General features: G+C 38.3%; 3 protein-coding genes across 3 annotated transcripts in view; all 3 read right to left on the bottom strand.

The window, feature by feature from the left end:
* Positions 1–3,053: 3,053 nt before the first annotated feature.
* LOC140944600 (monocarboxylate transporter 10-like) lies at positions 3,054–11,222 on the bottom strand. Its single transcript, XM_073393720.1, has 6 exons — positions 11,195–11,222; positions 6,586–6,681; positions 6,148–6,404; positions 5,239–5,608; positions 3,958–4,268; positions 3,054–3,539 (listed from the first exon to the last, which is right to left on the bottom strand). The coding sequence occupies exons 1-5, from the start codon at positions 11,220–11,222 to the stop codon at positions 3,958–3,960; spliced, it is 1,062 nt and encodes a 353-aa protein (XP_073249821.1). The 3' UTR covers positions 3,054–3,539.
* A 1,142-nt stretch (positions 11,223–12,364) lies between these two features.
* The window catches only part of LOC140943440 (uncharacterized), a 38,645-nt gene continuing 27,731 nt past the window's right edge, over positions 12,365–23,278 (bottom strand). The window contains exon 2 of the mRNA XM_073392525.1: positions 12,365–12,427. Within this exon, the coding sequence (XP_073248626.1) occupies positions 12,381–12,427 (47 nt within the window). The 3' untranslated portion in view covers positions 12,365–12,380. The remainder of the gene's footprint in view (positions 12,428–23,278) is intronic.
* LOC140943311 (uncharacterized) lies at positions 13,390–22,409 on the bottom strand. The gene is made up of 4 exons (XM_073392390.1): positions 22,355–22,409; positions 18,235–18,300; positions 15,144–16,886; positions 13,390–15,047 (listed from the first exon to the last, which is right to left on the bottom strand). Exons 1-4 carry the CDS (start codon positions 22,407–22,409, stop codon positions 13,390–13,392), a joined length of 3,522 nt encoding a protein of 1,173 aa, XP_073248491.1.

Consider the following 23,278-nt stretch of genomic DNA (forward strand, 5'->3'; position numbering starts at 1 on the left):
TGCAAAACCCGAGTTACAAAGTTCGCCTCTACAACAAGTAACCCTTGCATTCGCTGGCGCCGAGGTACTTGGAAAATGTTTGTTCGTCACCATTTTTGACTATATGATGTAACACAGCGATCGGCCTTGTCAGTCGGGCAGGTGAATTGCTTATCCTCGCAGTCTACCCAAGATACTTTGCTGAAGCATTTGTTGCATTCAAGGCTCAATGCTATATGTATATGGAGAAAAGAATTTTTTTTAATACAACGTGGATCCTAACAGATCAATATGTGGTTTTTCTTTGACTGGTCGATTTTCGTTCTGTGAACTAGTTGCACGGGCTTCAATATATACCTTGCGAGCAGAGGTTCCTTTCGGGCGTAGTTTTTCAGTGCCGCTGACACTCGCGTACTTAGCTACCTAAAAGGTAAAGTTTTCAGGCGCCTATTTATGTTCTTCGGAAAGAAAACCATAAAAAAACATCTTATTATTCGTTTCCCCGGCCCTCGATTTATGGCTCGCACGCATGGTTCTATACAGCGGGAAAAACTTGATCGATAATTTATAGTTTCTGTACAGACGACAACTGGCTTAATATTATAAGACTGGGAGCATTATGTTCCGGGAACTTCAAATAATTAGGTAACTGGCTAGCATTTTTCCTTGTTGAATTCACCAACCCTCCGATCCTCCGTGATGACGTTTATGGATCAACCATGAATTGTTCGGTGCTGATACGGATTAAAGATTTCGCCATTAACTTTTTTGAAGACTTACCAGTTGAAATGAAGACACCCAAGAATGCAAAATTACTCATAAGCTGAACAGTCTTCATGCTCCTAAAGTACTAGAAGGGCTTATGTCTTAATATTTAAAAAGATATGTTTATACAGCTTCTTATTTCTTAACTTAATCCTTACTTGTGTAAATTCCAAATCCTTTTTACATAACCACAACAGGTCCCGAATCTAGCAAAGTGTAAATGGATTAACAGAAATTTTTAATTTCTTTTAATGAACTGAATGAGACCTCATTTATGGTATGGGTACGATTAGGCAATTTAGTCTTCAAAGGTTACTAGATATAAAATAGATTAATTAAGCTCACTTAATGGCTATGGCAGTGTAAGTTGGCACTAGATCGTTGGAGTAGAGTAGACATGAACTAGTATTCGTGGAGTGAATTTGTTTATATAATATAATTGATAATCTAGCTTAAAAAAAATTGTATTACATTGTCATTTCGGTCCACATTCGTATGGTATATAAGGCGTATATTAATATTTATTAGCTTATATTGCGCTGATATTGATTTAAAAAGAGTTCCATCTGCGCTTTACATACATTATCGTAGAACAAATTCTGGTTCTAAAAATCTAAAATCATTGACAATAAAATAATTCAATGACAAATACCTTATCTTGACCACAATATTAATCAAATTACAGGAAAAAAGAAAGTCTGGTTGTGGGCCACGCAATCAGCAGCTTGTAGAAATACAATTTTAAGTTACTCGAAGCACCAAATCTAAATATTTAATAGCAAACGTTTTTCAAGAAAGCAAAATGTTTCACCAGACAATGTTTTTCTATTATAAACCTTTTTTTTTTTTTTCAACAACACTTTATTTCATATTTACATACAAAGGAAAAATGACAAAAATTGTAGAAAACTAGAAAAAAAAAGTAGCAAAATTACAATTTACAAAAGTTACTGAAAATTGCAATTTAAATTATCTTTACCCTTAGTGCATGAAAAATCAGTAACTCTTTTATTTATTTTATTTTTTGAACATAACATAGTAAGGTAACTGGACATCTATACGCACACGTATCCACAATGGCTTTAAAACAAACAAACAAACAAACAGACAGAAAACTTACACAGGACAGTTAAAGTATTAAATCTTTTAATCTATAGAGCGCTCTATTAGAAACCTTCCATATGACACCCAGGAGACATATTTGTTTGACACAAGCTGTTTTTTTTCACCTACCAGCCATTTCGTCGCTACTATGAACTCCAATATTTGGAGCACATATAAGGTTGCAAACTCTCAAACCAAAATTGCAATGTTTGGGACCCCTGAACCTTGAATTACAATATGTAAGGAACGCCTAAACCGTGAATCCCATAGTTTGAGACGCCTAAGCCTTTAATCTCGTGTTTGGAACGCGTTAACCTTGCTTAAAAAGGTTGGAAAGCCTAAAGACTGAAATTATTATAGTTGTTTTGACCGCCCACTCGTCGTATTTAACTGTCTGCAACACCTATATCCTGAATTCAAATATTCGGAACTCCTAAAACCTGAATTCAAATCTTTGGTACCCCTAACCCATGAATTCAAATTATTGGAACACTTAAACCCTGATTCTAAATGTTTGGAATGCCTACACCCTGATTTCAAATGTTTATAACGCAAAAACTTTAATTCAAATGTTTGCAACGCCTAAACCCAGAAATCAAAGGTTTGGTACATCTAAAACCTGAATTCAAATGTTTGGAAAGCCTAAATCCTGAAATCAATTGTCCTTAAGTTCGACACTGACCTGATTTCAAATTTTTGGAAAGCCTAACCCTAGAATTTATTTTCTTGGAAAGCCTAATATATAGGCCCTGAATTCAAATATTTGGAACCCGTAAGCCATAAATTTAAATTTTCAGTTTGTAAACCATAGTTAACAGCCCTTCATTGGTTACCCGACGGCTACTGCATTGATTTTAAGATTTCTTTACTTATCAGTTTTAATTCCATTCATTAAATTACGCCACCTGACATTTCTGAAGTTGTATCTGTTAAAGAAACCTAGGTGGCAGACATCGTTTGACATCAAATTTTTGAATACATTTACAATGTACGCTGGGTGGTCTATCTTTTGAAATAGTTCCAAAAATTGGAATTCAAAATTTAGGCATTCAAGCATTAGAATCCAAGGTTTAAAATTACTTTGCTTTTTTATTATGAATAATATAAATTGCTTTTTTTTTTTTAATTCATTCTTAACATTTTTCTAGAACGTGGGTTCGCAATGGAATTCAGGTGGTTACGCCCCTGAAAAAATGGTCGTGGAGTTCTCAAAATTTTTATAATTTTTTAAAAAGGTAATTACTACGTATTGAATAATTTGTTCTTGCCCAAAAATTTAATGGATGATGCCAATCATCTTCTAGCTTGAGGGAACAGCCGACATTTCGCGACACCATCACTAGTTTCCCTGCGCAATGATTTCGAGAACGAGCGTAGAAATTCCATATTTAGTCTAATGACGTGTCGCTACCCAGTTCTGATTTGTTTTGCCGCGAGGGAAATTTGTTTGAGCCAATCAGAAGCACTACCCAGATCCGGGTAGTGACACATCATTAGAATCTCTTTGTAGCTGCAATGGTTAACAAATTGTTGTGTCGTTGTTTTCATGGACGGTTTATCTTTAAGTTGGTCCCCTGAAGGTGATGACGTTCAGTAATATAAGTCTCTTCTGTTTTCATCCACTTTATTCCAGCTTCGAGTTGCTATTTCTTCTGCTGGCGATATTTTGCTTGCTTCTTTTTAAACCAGGCCTACAAAGGGGCATTAAACAATTAATCAATCGATAAACAGTAATAAAAGGAGTTTCAAAGGAGTATGACAAAGTCAATGGCCATGCGACTCCTCATGGCACCACGGTAACCATTTTGTAAAGCTCAGGGAAATGTACAGTGAGCATGTCACACTAGTTTGCTTGTGGCGCGGACAAACGCACGGCGATACGGGGAGACAATGACTTAAAAACCAAACTTTTCCAGCAATTTTGGTCTTTGCTGACAACTCTACTCATAAAGGCTGGGTAAGCAAAAGATATAGTTAACCAAAAGGTATGTCTTTTCGGACGAGCAGCTTTGCACCGTGTTAAGCGGGTGCAACACTTTTGATGATTCAAATCATCTAGCAAAGCTAAAGGACTGAAGAAGACTGCAAAAAGAAAAAAGAAACACTTACTTAAACACTTGTACACTTGTAGGAAAATGTTTCTTCTTCTATAAAAGCGTTTGGAAGAGGATATTGAAGCTCCTCATCTAACTCTCCAACTTTCAAAAGCAATGCTCCTTTGTCTTCATGTAGCTCTGTCTTTTTACACATTATTTGCTGAAGTGTTTCGTCATCGTTCTGTTGTTCTGTGATATCTGTCCGTTGCTTTGGTTCCAGTTCAGCGAAACATAAAAGGAAGGTAATACATGAACCAAGAAGCACTTCACTTCCCGCCAGAAAAAACGCTGGAATGTAGGAGTTTAATTTGTCCGCTAGAATACCTATAAAGTGTCATTGAAGACAAAAAAAGCGTAGAAATATCTGTAAAATTGAGAAAGGTTATAATACGTACTATTGACGTGAAGTCATTGGAAATTTAAAAAAAAAAAACAGCTCAGCTTCTTAGTTTTTCAAAGTCCTCACAAGTTTACTATTTTGTAGACAATGTACTACATCACTAAACAATAATACACGCCAAAATCAAATACCATTGACAACTGATTCAATCGAATAAACAAAAAAAGAAAATTTAGCAATACACTAAAGTAATGATAACAATGAATAAAATAGAAAAGTTAAAGTGAATAATAGTGTGAGAAAAATAATTAGGTTATATTCAACCACATGTGTGCATACAAGCAAACGTTATTTTTAAAAATGAAAACACATAATTATGACATACATATCAAATAATGTATCTGTTGATTTCTTTTGCCTCGGTTTTAAAATCTCATAACGGTTTTCTTGGAGCATCCTGGAAGTTTGTTTGCAGTAAACCTCTGTAGCTTGTATGTTTTGTGTGTCTAATAGGGGTCCCAGGGAAACTTGACTCTTTGTCTCTTCATAATGCTTAGATGTGCACGTGAATAAGGAATAGTTTTAAAGAAACAGTTCTCTAGAGTATCATCACATGACCTGTAATGGGAAAAATCAAAACATACAAGCTAAAAAAGTCTATTGACTGTTTAGGACCCGTATGCATGGGGGTAGGGTGTTCTCCAGTTGGTGAGGTATCCCGCTTAGTCCGGGTAACTAGCCCGTCCATAAAATCTCTCATTTCACAATTTAATCGTACTAACATGATAGGTGGGGTGTCCCGCCGAGATAACACAATCCCTCTAATACTTAGCCTCCCACGCAGGCGTTTTTTGGGGAGCCGGTCTTTTTCATCCCCTCCCCACATTAGTATGGGGAGGGATGAAAGACGACCTCCCCTAAAAACGCCTAAGTGGGAGATTATTTAGTACTGACCTGCAATAGAAGGTCCAATCGTCAGAGTTACTGATGCAAGGCAGTTGGCGTAACCAAAGGCAGTCGCTCTTAACTGTGGACTTACAGTGGTCAGAAGAACGAGATTAAAATGGGATCCCATTAAACCATCAAGAAATCCATCAACGATTGAAAAGACCACAAAAGCCGTATAAGCTCGCGCCAAAGGCAGAAGCAAAATGGTGATAGCTACACCAAGGGAACCCACTTGTATCAGGTGTAAGGAGCTGACGCATTTGCAGTCGCCTAATCTACCAATAAGAAGCCGAGCTGAAAACGAGGCTATACCAAAAAACATGAGGAGTCTGGCTGCACTATCACCACCGATACCCAGTTCTCTGCAGTGTTTCACCTTCAAGGCAAAAAATATATATTTAAAAAAGGATACATGAAGAAAATGTCATCTTAATAGCTCTATTTTCTTTTGCAATATATTCCTAGTTTTCAGCAAAGCATGTAACTAAGCTACAGTCGATTGTACTACTCTGAGCTTCTTGTCAAATGCTAAGAAAGGAACTGTAGGAGGGAACATACAGGTTTGCAACCCCAAATCAAATCACATTACAAAAGTTTAAATCCTTTTCCAAAAAGGCGGAATCAGGCTAGCCAAGTTAGGAGTCTGAAAGTACAATGAACGATAACTCCAGACTTTATATATAGATATTGCATCCATAGGTTGCTAATTTTTATAGCAGTAGGCCTACGCCCAAGCTTCTGTGTTTAAGATAGAAGCTAGTACATGTAGGTCTTGAACGCACTTGCTTGACGCATTATTACTCAACAGACAACTGGTCGAATGGAATATGTGTAGAGGCACAATGTCCCATAATCAGCCTTAAGCATTATGAGGTTTTTGGCACATCTAGAAACAAGACAGCAATATGTACTTACCAAATGTATTAGAGGCACATAATCTCCGAGGCAGACAGCAGCATAACCTATTGTCACAACTCCAAATGTGGGCGTCCTCCAAGGTGAACAGTCAAAAATTTTTCTTCGTTGAAAACATGTTTTAAGTTTTTTCTCACTGTAAGCCCCTTGATCCTTATGCACATGTTTGTTAATACATTTATCATATTTTTCTTCTGTTTCCTCAGTTGTAGAAGGGAATGAGACGGCCAAGACGCAAACAAACAGTGCAAAACCGGCTAAAACATGGTATGTATTCTGTAAACCCAAAACTCCTAATAGTTCTTGAGCAATGGGTCCAAAAGCGAAAATCCCAGGCCGCGCCAAGACCGAAGAGTAAGCCGTACGACAAGAACACGTGACTGATTGACTTGGCAAATGAGGTTGCAAACAAACTTAGTGCGCATAAGAGCCTCCCACATATGGTCGTAACACGACAACCAAAGCAATCTGACATGCGTCCCACTGCAGGTGCGGCAAAGTAGGACAAACCCACTGCTAGTGCTCCAATCCAGGCTGAGGAATGGACAATAATATGAATAATGAGATGAAATGGGCTTTAGGTGTGTAGAGACCAACAGGAATGAATCGTTAGAACAATTATATGGGAGGCAGAGGGTGGGAGGTTTTAAGTTCCCACGAGAAACGCAGCATTTGTTTCTAGCCTACTCACTATGGGTTCCGTTTTTAGGGAGAATTCAAAACGGATTTGCGATCTCAGATTATACGGATTCTTCACTACTAAGCAAAAAGGAAGATCAGAAAAAGGATCATTTACCATGAACAATGGCATATCACCGTGCTCCTCGTGAAAAAAGAAAACAACAACAAAAACGTAACAACAATAACAAACTGATCCTCACGGTGAAGACAAGAAGAAAAAGCAACATAAGCTACAAATGAATATACGAAATGTATATATTTCGGTTTGAGACACATGAATGTTTCTCGAATAGAATACACTCCTTGGGATAGTAAAGTTATACGAATTTAAAACTAAAGCCGATGATTTTTTTTTAAATACTTGGAAAATAAACTGGCGTCAGCAGACACTGATATACGTACCAAAAACATGACAAGTAAGGGTTTAAAAACAGTCTACCAATAATTTGAATAGATGACAAACATGGAATGGTATGTAGCTAATGGCTTAAAATTAAAGGGGTGGCGGCACTGCAGTCCAGTTCATTTTGTTTAATTTTGCCAATTACGCGCCTTCGCTCGCTATGGAACTTAGAAATTACAAAGAAATTACATGTAAATGGCAAAATCAGAGACCCGAGACGAACAAATATGTCTCCTGAGCATTATTCTTAAAGTTGCAAGCAGCAGGGATCAACTTTGAAAAACTGTTAGGCTGAACAGTTTTCAAAAATCCTAATTTCAATCAGTTTCAATCTTCTTCAGTTTTGTCCATCCGCCCATCGGCGACATCTGTTGTTTCTGTTATGTTATTTTAACCTTCCTTTAAAGTTTTAAGCGGTTATTTTTATGTTTCTCTTAATTTAACGGGCATTTTGTAATTTCTTAATTTGGCTCAATTTCGTGACACAGCTCCTTTAATAAGGGAAAGTTCATTTAATATGACAAGGGGGGGGGATGAAGATATTGAAACTCGAAGCTTGAAATTTTAGCAGTCCCCCTCGCTAGCGGTTCAATTTTTTAGGAGCCCCCTCCTTGGTAGTCGAAAAAATTTCAGAGCCCCCCCCCCTCCTCCTTCAATTCCTTTGCCCCCCTGAAAAAAGATCGCTAGACTGTATTAAATATATTTACCGTTATTGTCTTCAATGGTTTATACTATGACAAACTTGAGATACAGTTGTGATACAATTTTCTAAAGCATTTTTGGATGAACAAGAGTGTAATAATTACTGAGACTACATTTGTTATATCTGTAAACCACGTGATATAGCTGAGTTGCACAGGTCATTAAATTGTTGAGTTGAAAACCATCCGATCTGTATGATGATGTCATGTGTTGGTTTTGAAGTATACAAATTTTCGGAGCCCCCCTCCTAGCGCAACAATTTTTTCAGAGCCCCCCCTTCGGGTGTCTAAAAATTTTCGGAGCCCCCCCTCAATATCTTCATCCCCCCCCCTTGTCATATTAAATGAACTTTCCCTAAGGCGCCACCAAAATAGGTGATCAGTTAGAATGTCATACATGTACGGTATCTGTTGCGTACCATTTTTTTTTTTTTTTTTTTCGAAAAACCGCTCTGTCAAAAATACTTTTTTCAAATCTTCCCCCCCCAAAAAAACGCTCAGATTATGAATCTCAAAAATCCTGATTTGGATTTGATCCGAAGAATCCGACGAGAATGTGGATTTTATGGATTCATGATCCGCTTTTGGATTTGCCCCCCCAAAAATGCAAAATCCGTTTTTGGATTCGGAAATCCGGATTTAGATTTTCCCACAAAAAAACACCCTATGCGAATATTTTTTAATAAATAGATTTAGCCACAGCTAAAAGCGAAGCTCCCATTGATAAATTTGTAACTTAAATCAAACCATAATTTTGTATTCCACAAATCAGTTAACTTAAGGGCACATTCATGTGACTTTTGAAGGAAAAGCTAAGTGATTTTGGAGTGAAACAAATCTTGTATCGAGTTCATAAAGCCTTACATGTACACCCAAAAAATAGTCTTCGGTCACATTTAAGAGCAATAATGGCTCTTGATCACAGTAGATAAGGCGTGGAAAACAAATTCTTGGAAAACAAATCAGGCCGAATTTTTTGCGAACGACAAGTTTACAAATTCTTGCCAATAAATCTGGGTGCGTGCAAACCATATTCTTTTATTTTTTTTTGTACACCACATCTGAGGAGAAAGAGTACTATGAGGCGCGGTTTTTATCACACAGACCTCGTACAAAATGCAGTATTTCACAATTTTTCAAGACAAATTGCATTCATTCAATACACAGGACCATCGAAGCACGCGTGGACTTTTAATTATAGCGAAACTGTTCAAAAAATGTCCAAAATCACCTATACGGCCAGCCGGTTCTAACTTTTGACAAGCGCCAAATTTGCGAAGAAATTTTAAAAGGGTTCGCTTCAACGTGATAAAGAATTTATTGAGTCTAATTTTATTAATGGTTTTATAACGATGTGTAATCTTAAAAAGCGTTTGATACGCTCGGCATTTAGAGCACTCCTGCAAGCGATGTTTATGAACGCCTGAAAACAAACGGCAAAGCAATGAAAATTACTCTTTTGAGACTACCAACAATCAATAAGGAAATATAATTCCGTAGAACATTTACAGAGACAACAATTTTCATTCACGAAAACAAATGAGTATTAAAGTGTCTCTAAGAATCCTTAAGTCTTTACTGGTAAGCTTAAAGATTAAGTTTATGTTTTAAGCCGCCGGTTACCCCGTGTTTGCTGTTTTCAAAGATGAACTCACGACAAGAAAAGCTAAGAAAATCGCTCAAAGCTTTCTTTCTACAGCCAAAATTATAACTAAATATTCTTCGGAAAGTTTATTCTTTCTATTTACGGTGAATTAATATCGACTAAAGGCTTTTTAAAGTTCTGTAAGCTTAAGCTTATATCAAACCTCATACTAGGTCAGATCAGTGTCTCAGTCAAATCTTAATACAAACGTGCATAAACTAGCTTCATGAACTTCGCCGCTGGACTTCATGAAATTAGATATAAATACAATAATTACTCAGGCTTACCATATTTCGAGATGCAGCTCCTGAAAGCTATCAAGTAAGGCAAGGATCGCTTGAGCCTTTTTAATTCTCGTACGCATCCAGCAAGGTGAAAAACAAAAACGATGCCATCCGAAATCAGGAAATCGGGATTATCGGCTTTGACAAGCGACGCATTTCTCAACCAAAAACCCAATAAACAAACCAGCCATGTATAAGAGAACACTCTTCATAGCAGCTGTATTTCATTTTGTACATCCAGTAGAAAAAGACAGTTAAAAACATCACAAGTTGACTCAAAACTCTGTCAGCTTCAGCTGTCAAAGTAAACAACTTTCAAGATGCTGCATAAATTTTCCGCATGAAGTCACCTGTCAAATTCTAACCAATCAGAGCATAAAAATTGGACGTGGAGCGTGACCAACACGTGACCATGGTTAGAAAAGGTCTTCCCCACCTGTATTAAAAAAAAAACTGGCTGAATTTTTGCGTCTGAGGTCAGTTTGAAATCAAAATCGTGGCCATATTGACATAAACACAACATATTTGATATGAATTCTAAAAAAAATAAACATGAGTCTGTGATCATTTGAAAACGAGTAAATTGTCAGCGAATAACTTCAAAACATACTCGACCTTGATGGGTCGACACCTGAGCCCGCGATACGGTCAGGTGATACTGGTCAGCGGATGCCCTGTTTTGACAGTTGTCAATTGATGACAACATTGATGTGCAATCAGCTTTCTCTTGGGCTCCCAAAGTAGCTAGAAAGTGTGAGAGTAAACATTGGTATGCCTGTGGTGCGGACGGACAGGCAGCGAGCGGGCGGTGTACGGTCACGTGATTACCAAATTTTCTGGGATGGGTAGATTTACTTACCCATGGTGCTTCGCAGGCGCGCTTCGCTCGCCAGAGCTCCACTATAATTATCATTATTTTATTTATCACTGAACTTGTAATCGGGCAGGACAATTCACATTTAGTTATGAAGTTCAACATTATTGTGTGACCGAGCTCAGCAAGAATCGTCAATACCACCGCCCTCAATTATAGAAAGGGAATCCAACTGGTGGAAGTTCTTCTGTATAATTTGATAACGATTTTAATTAAATACGCTTTAAACTTTTGTACACTGGATTCGATTGATAATGAAATAAACTTTCGGTTAGACCACTAAGTAACCTTGTCCCTGGCAACGAAATTGCTTGATGAGTACTTTATTTAGCTTCGGAAGACAGTGTTATTCTACCCTATAACATAACTCAAAGGGTGTATTGGTCTAATAGAATGAACGAAAGAATTACACAAAGATGCTGTCAAGTGGCGATTTATAAGATAACCCGAGTGACATACCTGGAAATAGTTTAGAATTTGCCTGCATTCTGAGGATCAGAATAAAGCCTTACTCTTACATTGTTAGTGAACACCCATCTATTCAATCCTGTCAGCTTACGTTGAAAAAAAATTAGCTCTCCCAAATTGACAAGACGGGGCAGAGGATTGGAACACGCCCTTAATCAACACCTCTTACAAAAACGGGAAAACGTAATGTCTACATCGCCAGCGTTTTTCAGGCTTATCAGAGGATCTTCTAAATAAGCCTGGAAAGGCTTCTAAGTCTTCTTGATTAATACTGCGAATAAAATATTCTATTAGTAAATGATCTAGGGCAAAAAACAACAACAACAACAATAACCAAACCTTTATCATATTATAGTGTCTTAAATATGCTTAGTAGCTAATTGGGGATACTATAATTACTAAAATGCCTAAAAGTATAAAAATATGTATACTAAATTACTCAAAAAGGTAATTAAATTAATACAATGAATATAAAAAAATTACCTTAATTGCCTGTGAATGTCTATAAAAACCTATTTCCTATGAAATTAAAGATCAAAATGAACATAAATGACAATCTTTTCACAACTGTCCTCAAGCACGTTTGCTAACTAAAGTCTCTTAGTCTTATATTTCTGAGAAAAAGATTTAAGTTATCACTATTTGTATCTACACGAAATGTATAGAAAAAAACTAGAAAAAATCGTGAGTGTCGTAGTGAACCACAGAACATTATCCAACCGAACACTAATCTTGAACACTTGACTTAGCTTAAATATCTATTTTCCATTTGATCACGTTCGTCATGATCAGCAAATTTACAAGGTCATTCAAACCAAAGTTACTCTGGTTCATGCTACTGAAGGTGTAGAATTGACGGGTAGCAGGAGTCACGCAGAATGAAAGAGGCGCCGAATATATAGTAAAAGGCTAGACAGAAGTCAACGCAACTTTGACGTCAGGGTAGAAACTTAACCTCCTGTTTATCCTGCCTACCCCCTCCCTGAGTTGCGCTGCGCGCTCATCTACTGCTTCAACCTCGCCTGTAACATATTAAAATGGCACCTAAATAAAAATGTGCCAATTTCACCTGTCCACTTTACAAACTCAGGAAAGGCCACTTCTAAAAGTTAATATTTACTTAACATTTTTTTACAACTTAAATGTCACGGTAACTCATCTTCACAAGTTCCTTGTTTCAGTCAGCACCTTCGCCATCTTTCAGACTGATCTTACCAAAAACACCTGCAAAAAAAAAAAGGAAAAGGAAAACGCAATCATGCAGGGTCGCCTTTGTGTAAATCGTGTAATCGAATGACATATAATAATAGGCAAATTTTAATTCTTCACGCTAAAATATCGAACTGCTATCGCTAATATCTCACTGGACTATCGAAAAACGTGCGTCAAATTCATGAATTGTTATCGCTAATCAAAATCTCGGGGCTACCGCCAAAAAGTTAGGAGTATCGCTAAACAATAACAGTCGCTATCGCTGGCTATCGCTAATAGTCCATTGCTACCGCTACAACATTCAGCTCTGGCGTAAAGATCTCAAGTTAACGCTGAGATCTCAGGGCTATTGACAAAATGGTCGGTATAAGAGAAAGCGAACAGAAGGGAGTTGCTCTTACCACATTTGCCAGAGAAGAAAGGCTGCGAAATCAAATGCTTCTGGAACTGCTTGGGCCAGAATAACTGCTCACAGATCTTCCACTCTGCCTCTACATTCTACTGAGTTCGCCGGTAATTATCACGTCGCTCTGAGCTTGCTCGATCTGGGTCGCCGCGGATGAATCTAATTTAAAGTGAATGCAATGTTTTTCTTTATCAAATAATCACCTCAAGAAAAGTATTTTTACTCTAACGTTTCTTCTCAGTGATGTAAATTGCTATCATGTGTTCTTTGGAATCTCAGCCAACGTTCTGTACATTTTTATTTCTTCAATCAGTTAGTTTTTTTCATGGAGAATTCAGGGCATGCTTTACGAAATATTCAGCACAAACTTACAAAATAAAATGAATTGGAGATTCGTTCTCCTCTCTTCTCTGTACAGAGAAGAATAACACAGCAGATAATGGGACTAACTATACAATGTCTCCCGTTACAGAATTTTGCATCAGAATGCGTTGTCACAAACATAAATTGTACATCTTTTGACTGAAAATACATAACACTTAACAATATCCAAAAATAGCTTTAATTACTAACCTTTGAATGTCACATCATCTCCAATTAGCATAAACGGCGCCAACTGCTCAACGTCAGAGAAGCGATTCGCTCTCATCCATTTCATGGCCTGGTGAAGAGATTCACTTGCACTTTGACCACGAACAAGATGCTCGTAAAAATGATTCATAAACTGCATGGTAGCTTTGTCTTCTACAGCCCACAGTGCCGCCAGCACGGCGCGTGCACCCGATGCTAGAAATGCTCGAGCAATTCCAACGACTCCCTCATCTCTCACTTGGCCACGAGCACTATGACAACAACAAAGGACAACCAGCCTGGCAGTCAGTCGAACTTGTGAAATTTCAGCCATCGTCAGTAAATAGTCCTCTTCGTACGGGGTTCCGCACGAGCTCACAGGGGAAAGAGCAATTTCTCCACGTTCCTCACAACCATGAGCAGCAAAGTGAATGAGACTTACGGAATGCATTCTTTCCAAGACTGCTTGCTTAGTAGCATCTTTTCCCAATAATGGCTCAACGCCGAGCAGTCGCCCAATCATCTCTGCTTCCATTCTTGCCCCAGGCAAGGGACATAATTGTAGACGTTTTCCCTGATAGTATACATCACTGACCTCTGGCTCTCCTATGACCAATGCACCGGTTTTACTATGGTAGTCTGCTGGACTCTGCTGAATCAACCATAGAGTCGTCAAGGAAGGTACAATACGAATCCTGAAAGTATCCGATAAATATTGCCCATTATCATTCTTCAAAGCTGGGAAGGGAATTGGGTACAACAGTGGATCCGGTACGATAATGATTTCTGATTCTTGTAGTAAGTCAACTACTGGAGCGACGATGATGTTGTAGCCATCAGCAAGGGTAAGCGCTTCAGAGTCGTACGTTTCGTGTTCTTCTTCTTCCATAAGGCGTAATGTTTCGAAGGTGTCATCTTGAGATAATTTGCATGATAGCAAGGAGCTTAAATATGAAGAAAACAATGATCGATCTTCGCAATGTTCTTGACTTAAATTCTGAGGGCCACCAAATCTTTGATTTTCAAACACTTTAGCTGTACTTTCTTTGAGTTCTGTTTGTAGAAAAACTATGGTTTTGTTTGGCTTAAGGATCCAAAAAGACATCTTTTCATCGAAACAGGATACGTATAAACAGGAACTAAGGGCATTTTTGCTCATGATATTCTCAACACCAACCCATGATTGTGGGTTAACTGTTACCTCTTTTTCCACAGAGTACTTATCTGATAGTATGTCTGCAAGTGCTCTGGACCGTCCAAGCTCGGCAACGTAAAGAGCTTTATAATAACTGCCTGTAGCAGTCAACAACCCACAGAGAAGAAGGTAAGGGGACACATGCTCATCGAAAAAAGAAATTTTGAATTGATCTTTGATTCTGAAAAAATCATGCATTTCTTCGCACTTTTGAATGCTTTTATAGAGATTTTGCACAAGTTCAGTTATGCTTCCTCCTGCCACTAACGCGTTCACAGCAATGGTAAGGTGGCCGTTACACTGCAATTCAATGTCCCGTATTTCGTAACTTATCTCAAGGGCTTTATTAGCAAATTCTCGACTCTTCGCATTAAGCTGAAATTCTCGACAAAGTTCTCCCAGATTTAAGTATGAAGCTCCAACACCACCTTTGTCCCCGATTTCTTCGTTGATCTTCAGTGCTTTTTGAAGGTATTTTTCAGCCTTGGTATATTGACCAACAGATATAAAAACAGCTCCTAGATTTCCGTAATCCGCCCCTTCTCCTTTTTTGTCACCGATTTCTTTCCTGATCGCTAGTGCTTTCTGATGGTATTCTTCAGCCTTGGTATATTGACCAACAGATTGAAACAAAGTTCCTATATTTCCGTAATCTGATGCTTCTCCTTTTTTGTCACCGATTTCTCTCCTGATCATTAGTGCTTTTTGAAGGTATTCTTCAGCCTTGGTATATTGACCAACCGATTGGAACAAAGTTCCAAGATTTCCGTAATCTGATACTTCTCCTTGTTTGCCACCTATTTCTTTCCTGATCACTAGTGCTTTTTGAAGGTATTCTTCAGCTTTTGTAAATTGACCAACAAATTTAAACACAGTTCCTAGATTTTCGTAATCTATTGCTTCTCCTTGTTTGTCACCGATTTCTTTCCTGATCACTAGTGCTTTTTGAAGGTATTTTTCAGCCTCAGTATATTGACCAACAGATTGGAACACAATTCCTAGTTTTCCGTAATCTGATGCTTCTCCTTCTTTGTCACCGATTTCTTTCCTGATCACTAGTGCTTTTTGAAGGTATTCTTCAGCCTTGGTATATTGACCAACAGAAAGGAACACAGTCCCTAGATTTCCGTAAGCAGATGCTTCTCCTTGTTTGTCACCGATTTCTTTCCTGATCACTAGTGCTTTTTGAATGTATTCTTCAGCCTTAGTACATTGACCAACAGAAATAAACACGGTTTCTAAATTTCCGTAATCTGATGCTTCCCCTTCTTTGTCACCGATTTCTTTCCTGATCACTAGTGCTTTTTGAATGTATTCTTCAGCCTTGGTATACTGACCAACGGAAAAAAACACGGTTCCTAGATTTCCGTAATCTGACGCTTCTCCTTTTTGGTCACCGATTTCTTTCCTGATCGCTAGTGCTTTCCGAAGGTATTCTTCAGCCTTGGTATATTGACTAACAGATTGAAACAAAGTTCCTAGATTTCCGTAGTCAGATGCTTCTCCTATTTTGTCACCGATTTCTTTCCTGATCACTAGTGCTTTTTGAAGGTATTCTTCGGCCTTGGTATATTGACCAACAGATTGGAACACAGTTCCGAGATTTCCGTAATCAGATGCTTCTCCTTTTTTGTCACCGATTTCTTTCCTGATCACTAGTGCTTTTTGAAGATATTTTTCAGCCTTGGTATATTGACCAACCGATTGGAACACAGTTCCTAGATTTCCGTAATCTGATGCTTCTCCTTGTTTGTCACCAATTTCTTTCCTGATCACTAGTGCTTTCCAAAGGTATTCTTCAGCCTTGGTATATTGACCAACAGATTGAAACACAGTTCCTAGATTTCCATAACATATTCCAGCTCCGCGAATGTTTCCAGTCTCAATTATGATCAGCTGTATGATGCTGAGTGCCTTCTCGTAAAACTGTTTTTCTTCCTCGTATTTGCTTCTTTGATAGTAGATATTCGCTAGTTTTAGTAATATTATTCCTTCTTTCTCTTTTTGGCCACTATTGTGTAGTGTCACTTGAAGTTTTCTACCACATTCTATCGCTCTTGTGTGATCGTACATAAGAGTATACCCATCACGAAGTTTATGGTATACATAGATAACAAGTGGTGTGGTAAGTTCTTTGATTATCTCTAGGGCTTTGCCGTTAAGGAGCACCAAACATTCGTTAAAGATGTGTACTGCTTTTAAACATTTAATACGCCAAGTGTTAAAAAGGAAAGTTGCAACGACTGCACCAATATGAATGTTCTGTAGAATATCCAAGATGTTGTCCCTGACGCTTTTTTCTTAACCTTGAGGAAAAAATATTTTAAGAGTAATAGAATTGACCACATTATAAAACGTTTTCATGAAGAGAATACCATAATGCAGCGACTGTTCAGTCAGAAAAATATGTTCCTTTGTCATATGTAGGGTAATAAGTATGGGCTTTCAGTGAATGCGATCAAAAAATTCCCAAAATCACCTATACGGCCAGCCGGACATGTTCTCACTTTTGACAAGCACTAAATTTCCAGTGCCGGCTGTTGTTATTTGAGTGAACATTAACAGAGTTACGCTTCAACGTGATAGAGAATTTATTATGTTTAAGTTTTATTTCCCTTTATTTATGGTTTTGTTACGTGTATGAGCAATCTTTAAAAGCGTTTGATCTTTACGCGCGGCTTTTTTTTACGACTGAAAACAAGTGGCGCAGCGATTAAAATTACGAGAGAGAGTACTAAGAATCAATAAAATAAATACAATTCGGTGAAACATGTACAGAGACAACAATTTTCATTTAGTAAGTCAAGTATTGAGAGTAACGTGTCTCAGAAAATCATGAATCAGGTAAGCATAAGCTAATATAAATTTTAAAAAATCTTTGCAGCTTCCCTGTGTTTGCTATTTTTCAAGATGAACTCGAAGCAAAAAAAATCGCTCAGAGCTTTCTTTTCATAGCCAAAATAGTAAATAAATATTATTGGGGAAATTTTCTTTGTATTTGCAGTCAGAAAATGTCTAAAGGCTTTTTAACCCTTTGGTGACGGCCGGCGAGTAGAGAAAAAACCTTATTTTTCACCAATTCCTCTTCTTTGGACTGGTTTTCGGCTAATTAGCAAAAGACGAGTTTTGCAAGAAGAAAAGGCATATTTTCCAACTAACTTGACGCAATTAAACAGCTTTTTTGTTTTTCATGCATGCGCAAAAGCCAATTTATTTTTTTAAGAATCTATTTCGATCTTTCTCTCTCGCTCTCTTTTCCCCTTCTTTTCCTTCTTTATTGGTAGTTTTGTTGCCCACTTTATCGTCTTTCTTTTGCACGGAATTGTGGTTGCCTAACTTTTTAGGAAAAAGGACAAATTTAATTTTCAAAGAATAGTATGTAAGCGGGAAAATTTGCAGTGGATTTTTCCCGAAACTGTTACCTTTTGTGAGTGTAACTCTGTCAGGATTGGTCAGAATATCCAAAACGAAGTATCGCCGGAAAGATATATCTTTGCTGACGTTGTTGCTTACCAATTTGTTAACTTAAACTAAAAGGTAAATGGGTTCAGGGAGGAATGTATTAACATCGTTCCATAGGGATCGTATACGACCCTAGCGGCGTCCGAAAAGGGGTAAAGTTCTGTAAGCTTATATCAAATCTGATACCACTGTAGGTCAGGTCATTGTCTTGTGCATAACTAGCCGCATAAAGTACGCTCGACTTAAGGAAACCTGAAGAAAAAAAACACATCAAATACAATAATTACTCAGGCTTATCAGTCGAGATGCAGCTCGTGAAGGCCATCAAGTAATATAAAGCAGGAATCACTTGAGCCTTTTAAAACCTCTTACGCATCAAGCAATGAGAAAAAAGAAGACGATGCCATCCGAATTGGATTTCCGATGATTTGGCAAGCGGCGCATTTCTTAACCATAAACCCAATAAACAAACCAGCCATGAATTACAGAAAAATCTTGATAGCAGCTGTATTCATTTTCTACCTCCGGTTAAAAACATGACAAGATGGCGACACAAATCTCTGTCATCTTCAGCTATCAGAAAACAATTTTCCAGATGCTACATAAGTTTTCCGCATGAACTGACTTGTCAAATTTTGATCAATCACAGCATAAAAATTGGACGAAGAGCGTGACCAACGCGTGACCATGCTGAGAAAAGTCAAAAGAAAATGCCTTCTCTGTATTTAAAAGCCGCCTTAATTTTCGCGTCCGAGGTCAGTTTGAAATCAAAATATCAATAGTGCGCCTCATCAACACAAGTTATTTCACATGCATTTTAAAAAAAAATTGAACTTGAGCGTGCGATCATTAGAAAAGTAGTAACTTGTCAGCCGATAATTTCAAAAAACACTCGAACTCAGTGGGTCGATACCTGAGCCAGCGATACGGTCAGGCGATACTGGTCAGCTAATACACTGTTTTGACAGCTGTCAATTGATCACAACATGGGCGGTCACATGGGTGTACAATATCAGGCTGTAGCCTCCCAAACTAGATAGAAAGAGTGAGATTAAACATTGTAGTCCCTGTGGTGCGAAGTGCGGGCGTTCAGTTTTCTAAATACAGAATTGAGCCCCTGATCAAATAAAATATCAGCGGAAAATTAAAAAAAATACGCGACGTCAAAGGGGAGAAAAATGAGCCCGCGATACAGTCAGGTGATGACGGCCAGCGGGTGCTCTAGTTTGACACCTGTCAATTGACATTCATTTGAATGGCGAATAACTGTCGACTGTGACACTTGACACCAGCTACTACATGTAGTGGGTGTACGGACGGTCGGCGTTCGTACGCTACGTCATAACCAAATTTTCTCGGATAGATAGTTTACCAAATTTTCCCACCCATGGTGCTCCGCTAATAAATATATGAATTTCATATATTGGAACTGCGGAATGAAGAAATAAATTTAGAGATTCCGCTGTTCCAATCTATGAAATTCATTTATTATATCAATTCCAATGAAATACCAGGTGAGCTTTCGCGCGAAAACATTACATCTTCACGTGTAAAGATAACAAGTTCTTTTCACGCGTGAAAAGATCAGCGTTGTTAAGGGTTACATAATAAATCGCGCCTTTCGCAGCGGCGATTTTGTAGTTTTGACGCATCTTCAGAATGGGGGACGATTTACCTTGGAATCTAAACATTCTAGATCCGATGGACGATGATTTTAAATTAAGATTTATGGATGTGTCAGGAGATGATGTTGACGAGCTTATTGCTCAACAAGAAAATGAAAATTTGAATAAAAAGACGATGTATGACCTGAACATTGTTCTAAAATTTCTTTGCGAGTACGGAAAGAAGAGAGACTATTAGAGAAAATCCCACCGATGGAGCTGAATGTATACCTCAGTGAATTCATTATTGTAGCTAGAATTAACGAAGAAGAGAGAACAATATGAGCCGTCCTCTCTCAGAGGAATCTTATCAAGCGTTGACCGTTATCTTACAAGGCGTGAATATGGGAAAAGGCTATTCATTGATCCCGAATTTACGAGATTGAGAGATTCATTGAAGGCAAAGCAAAAAGAACTGAAAAAAAGCAAAACAAAACAAAACAAAAAAAGGCCGAGGAAATAAGCCGAATGCAACTACTGTTCTCTCAGAGGAGGAAATTGATATCTTCTTTGAAAAAACGGTCTTGGGAACAACTTCTCCATAATCGCTACCGAACACTTTGTGCCTGAATAATATTTTACACTTCGGTCTCAGAGGTTGCACAGAATAACGAAATTCAAAGTTACGTTAGGGTGATGTTGTTTTCGCGACTGACAGTCAAGGCAAAGGACATGTTGTTCATTCAAAGAGACAAACGAAGAGCAGAAAGGCGACAACTCACGGAGTGTTAATTAAGCCTGAGAAACCGAGAATGTATGAAAATTAAACTTCAATGCGACATATTTCCTTTTGCTCTCCTCAACCTCTGAGCCAGTTATGAAAAAAGAGATACTGAAAAAATTTGTTGGAAGGAGCAAATATTGCCTAGAAATCTTTGATAATACTTGGGAAAAGCTAGCCTGTTCTTCTCTTTTAAGATCGTTGAGCGAGCGTATGAAAATTAATAGAAATGGCGGGGATTTATTGACCACAAGCGAATGTTGGGAACTTTTCTTGGTATTAAGCGGAGGTCATCTACTCACCTTCCTCCGAGGAAGTGTGTGGCGCCTGACTTCAGCTATGAAACCCTCAACGGCTGTTTCACTCTGCAAGGTTAACGAACCCAACAATCGAATATAGCGGTGCCAAGATCGTGCCGCGACTGCTGTGCTAAGCTGGCTCGACTGTAGCTCGACTGCAGCACGACACTAACAACACTTGGTTTCAGACGTCGAATTTAGTTCAGTAGAATTGAACGGCTGTTGCCGAAAACAAAGCACAAAAATAAAGAAACGGTTTAGCAAGCCTTTAAATGTGTTCTAATGTATTTATGATTTATGAATTGAGTTCTGCACGGCGGTAGCAAGACTTGGTTTCAAACGTCGCGCTACTGCCGTGCTAAAGTCGAATTTAATTCGATCAATTGAGTTCGGCTCGGACGGTAGCACGACGTTTGAAACGGGCCTGATTTTATGTTTACAACATAATATGTATGCTACACTACCAGGAGCTTACTAAGAAATCCATCTCTTATAGTGTACGTACAGTAAAGCGCAATAAAGCTTTAGAACTCCCCTCATTTTAAAAACAAGAAATCAAATAAGCCTCGTGTGGTATTTGAGAAACATGTCACAAACAAACTTCATTTCAGTTTTTTTTAATAATGTCTGTATGATGTTGGTTCCTTTTACTTTCTTAAAAAGCGAAATAGTTTAATATTTAAACTTTCGTTCGTTTTGCGTCCTAGTTTTGTGAAAAACGTACCTGAAACTTGAAAATTGATTCACTCCGTTTGCAAACCCTTATCACCAAACTTCAGAGTCATTCAGTTTTTCTTCATTCGGCGTTCGCCGTTCTGTAAAAATACCCCTGCTGGCTTACAACGCCAAACAATTGATTCCTCTTGATCGCTAAAAATTTGAACTCGCAGGGTGTTTTTTTGTTTGCATATTATGGAACTTAAGCAAAGGCGGTTTTGAGCGACGCTCATCAACCGGATGTGAGGTATTTTTCATTTAAAGCACCTTGACGCTACTAAGTGTTTTTCTAAGAAAAGACGGTCTTTTCTAAGGAAAAGTCGCTAAAGTTCGGTGGTCCTACCTTGAACGGTTTTGAAGTTATCCAAATTTCTAGTGACGGGGAGTAGGGGGGGGGGGGGGGGGGAGTGGGGGCTGGCTAGGAATAGGGTTAATGCTCTCCGAACAGCTTCAAGATCTTTACGACGTTACAAATAATAAGATCACTTAACGATCATTTATACGACAAAAGAACAATTCAATTGAGAAAGAAATTCTTGACAAGTTTAAATTCTCCCATTTGTGAGAAAATGTTTTGTATATTAATATCCTTTAAAAAATGAAATGATTATTTAAGTTTTTATCCTAGCTTTTGCTAATTTAGCTATTTAAAGTGAGTGAAAGTTTTTTTCCACATCCGGTTGTCCTACGACAACTTCCTAAAGAAAAAGCAGCTCATGAAATTGGGAATGGCTGCAATGACTCATGCTTCTTAGAATGCCAGGAATACCAGTACGCATGCCAACAACATGATACCGCCGATCTTGGTCGCTGAGCCAGCGTTGCATAGATCTTTACTCTGACAAGTGATCTCGCATTCTACGCCTGAAATGCTTTTTACTGCTTTGCATACTGGGTTCTTTTACTTGTCACAACAGTCTTTAGATGAACAAGACCTGGCATAGACTTTCGTTTCGCCATTTTTGGCATAACTTTAACTTTTATGCACTGAACGACGCCAGAAGGGCAGGTCACTTCTTTGTTAGCACTTATCCCAGGACTCTGCACTGTTGCATTCGTTGCATTTCAGACTTACAGTGGAACCCGGTTAATACGGACACCAAGGGGACATGCCATAGTGTCCGTATTATCCGGGTGTCCGCATTAAGCGGGCTCTCAGAGGAAACGTCAGGAACACATGTTTTATCGAAATAAAGACCAAAGCAGACAGTTTTACGAACCAAGGATCGGTAGAAGTATGTGAAAAGGCAGTCAATCGGGGTGGAAGTCTTGGTATGGAAACACTATGTGTTTACATTTTTGATGGTCCTCGGAAACACGTGGATTTACTTGAACAATTACTAGACGTTAGCAACAACCCAGCAATACAAGCGGAGGATGATCCTGGTACAGCTTGCAGCAAGCAAACAACGTGAAAGAGGAAGAAGGTTAAGAGAAATGACTGCAACAAAAAGTCAAGGAAGGGAAACGTGTGTAACAGGAGGCAGAAAACTTTATTAAAGGACTATTCGTAGTACAAGAGTCAAACACCGGAAGAAAGACAGACTGTTCAAAATCAAATATGTCACGCTACTTTGTTCGCAGCAAGCAAACAACGTCAAAGAGGAAGAAGGTTAAGAGCAATGACTGCAACAAAAAGCCAAGGAAGTGAAACGTGTGTAACAGAAGGCAGAAAACTTTATCAAAGGACTTTTCGTATTGCAAGAGTCAAACACCGGAAGAAAGACAGACTGTTCAAAATCAAATAGGTCACGCTACTTTGGGTAGTTTCGAAAACGAAGCACTCGAAAACGAAGACCGAAGCACGAAGCACCCAAAACTCGAAAACG

The sequence above is a fragment of the Porites lutea genome, chromosome 7 (genome assembly GCF_958299795.1).
Source record: "Porites lutea chromosome 7, jaPorLute2.1, whole genome shotgun sequence".
Taxonomy (NCBI): Eukaryota; Metazoa; Cnidaria; class Anthozoa; order Scleractinia; family Poritidae; genus Porites; species Porites lutea.

Excerpts from the sequence above, each read along its gene's own strand:
- LOC140944600 (XM_073393720.1), bottom strand. The coding sequence starts at position 11,222 with ATGCAGGCAAATTCTAAACTATTTCCAG. Across the intron at positions 6,405-6,585 it reads TTGTCGTGTTACGACCATAT|CCGGTTTTGCACTGTTTGTT; the intron begins GTGGGAGGCTCT and ends ACCATGTTTTAG. Across the intron at positions 5,609-6,147 it reads ATGTGCCTCTAATACATTTG|GTGAAACACTGCAGAGAACT; the intron begins GTAAGTACATAT and ends TTTGCCTTGAAG.
- LOC140943311 (XM_073392390.1), bottom strand. The coding sequence starts at position 22,409 with ATGGCGAAACGAAAGTCTATGCCAGGTCTTGTTCATCTAAAGACTGTT. Across the intron at positions 16,887-18,234 it reads CAATGACCTGACCTACAGTG|AAAAAAGCGTCAGGGACAAC; the intron begins GTATCAGATTTG and ends CTCAAGGTTAAG. Across the intron at positions 15,048-15,143 it reads AGCGATCAGGAAAGAAATCG|CACTGAAGATCAACGAAGAA; the intron begins GTGACAAAAAAG and ends ACCTTCAAAAAG.